General features: G+C 40.4%; 1 protein-coding gene across 1 annotated transcript; it reads right to left on the bottom strand.

Annotated features, from left to right (window-relative positions):
• On the bottom strand, positions 1-856 carry LOC142167457 (uncharacterized). Its single transcript, XM_075227607.1, has 2 exons — positions 439-856; positions 1-326 (listed from the first exon to the last, which is right to left on the bottom strand). Exons 1-2 carry the CDS (start codon positions 854-856, stop codon positions 1-3), a joined length of 744 nt encoding a protein of 247 aa, XP_075083708.1.
• Positions 857-1,064: the final 208 nt, after the last annotated feature.

Here is a 1,064-nt window from a genome sequence, read left to right as displayed (position 1 = left end):
TTAATACTTATTCCATATGAAATTAGACCACAAAGATTTTGTGGTCCTAAACCTCCACCATAGTTTAGCAAATAGTGCCTTTGAGACATTATTTAAGGACCTAAAACCTAGGGGCCCTTCCTCTTTAGGAAGGTAAAGATTTTGCCATGAAGCCCAGTGTCTGCTTCTCCCTTCTTCCTTTGTGCTCCAAAAGAACCTAGCAAAAGTCTTATGTAGATGCCCCAGGACGCTGTTTGGTGGATCAAGGACTGATAACATGTGAACTGGCATACTTTGTAACACACTAGAGATGAGTGTTGCCTTTCCTCCAAATGACAGCAACTTTCCTTTCCATGAATGCAGTTTAGCCTTCACCTTCTTGATAAGATCCTCATAATAGTCCTTCCTCCTTCTAGTGTAAAAAAATAGAACACCCTAGATATGTGAATGGGAATTTACCTCTTGCAAATCCTGTAATAGCTCCAACTGCCTGAAATAATCCATTAGCAACCTTTGAATGCATGTAGTATGAACTCTTATCTTCGTTGATCATCTGACCTGATATCTTCTCATAGTTCCCCAACACTGCCATAATCTTGCTCAAAAAGGGAGGATGAGCAGATGCAAAGATTATCGTATCATCAGCATATGCCAAGTGGTTTAAAGGATCAGACCACTTAGGCATTCCAAATCCCGCAAATGACTTGTCTTCAAAGAGCTTATTCAAAGAGCTGGAAAGTACCTCAGCTGATAGAATGAACAATGCTGGAGATAGGGGATCCCCTTGTTTCACACCCCTTGTCGACTTAAAGAACCCCGAGGACTGCCCATTCACCAATACTGAATACCAGTTATTTGACATCAAGTTCCACACCATGTTGATGGAGTGTTAAGAAAATCCCATCTTCCTTAGCACATGCAATAAGTACTTCCATGAAACCCTATCATAGGCCTTAGCCATATCAAGCTTGATCACCACATTAGCTGGCTTTCCCCTTAACCTTATGTCAGTGATAATTTCTTGAGTCAATAAGATGTTCTCAAATATACTCCTACCCTTTACAAATTCGGATTGATTAAGAGTT

Source organism: Nicotiana tabacum, chromosome 12 (assembly GCF_000715075.1).
Source record: "Nicotiana tabacum cultivar K326 chromosome 12, ASM71507v2, whole genome shotgun sequence".
NCBI classification, from domain to species: domain Eukaryota; kingdom Viridiplantae; phylum Streptophyta; class Magnoliopsida; order Solanales; family Solanaceae; genus Nicotiana; species Nicotiana tabacum.
This window is presented reverse-complemented; position numbering and strand designations above follow the sequence as displayed.

What these genes read in the sequence shown, in the direction of transcription:
- LOC142167457 (XM_075227607.1), bottom strand. Translation starts at nt 856, where the DNA reads ATGGTGTGGAACTTGATGTCAAATAACTGGTATTCAGTATTGGTGAAT. An exon ending in TATTACAGGATTTGCAAGAG is followed by an intron (nt 327 to 438) that starts GTAAATTCCCAT and finishes ATTCATGGAAAG; the next exon opens with GAAAGTTGCTGTCATTTGGA.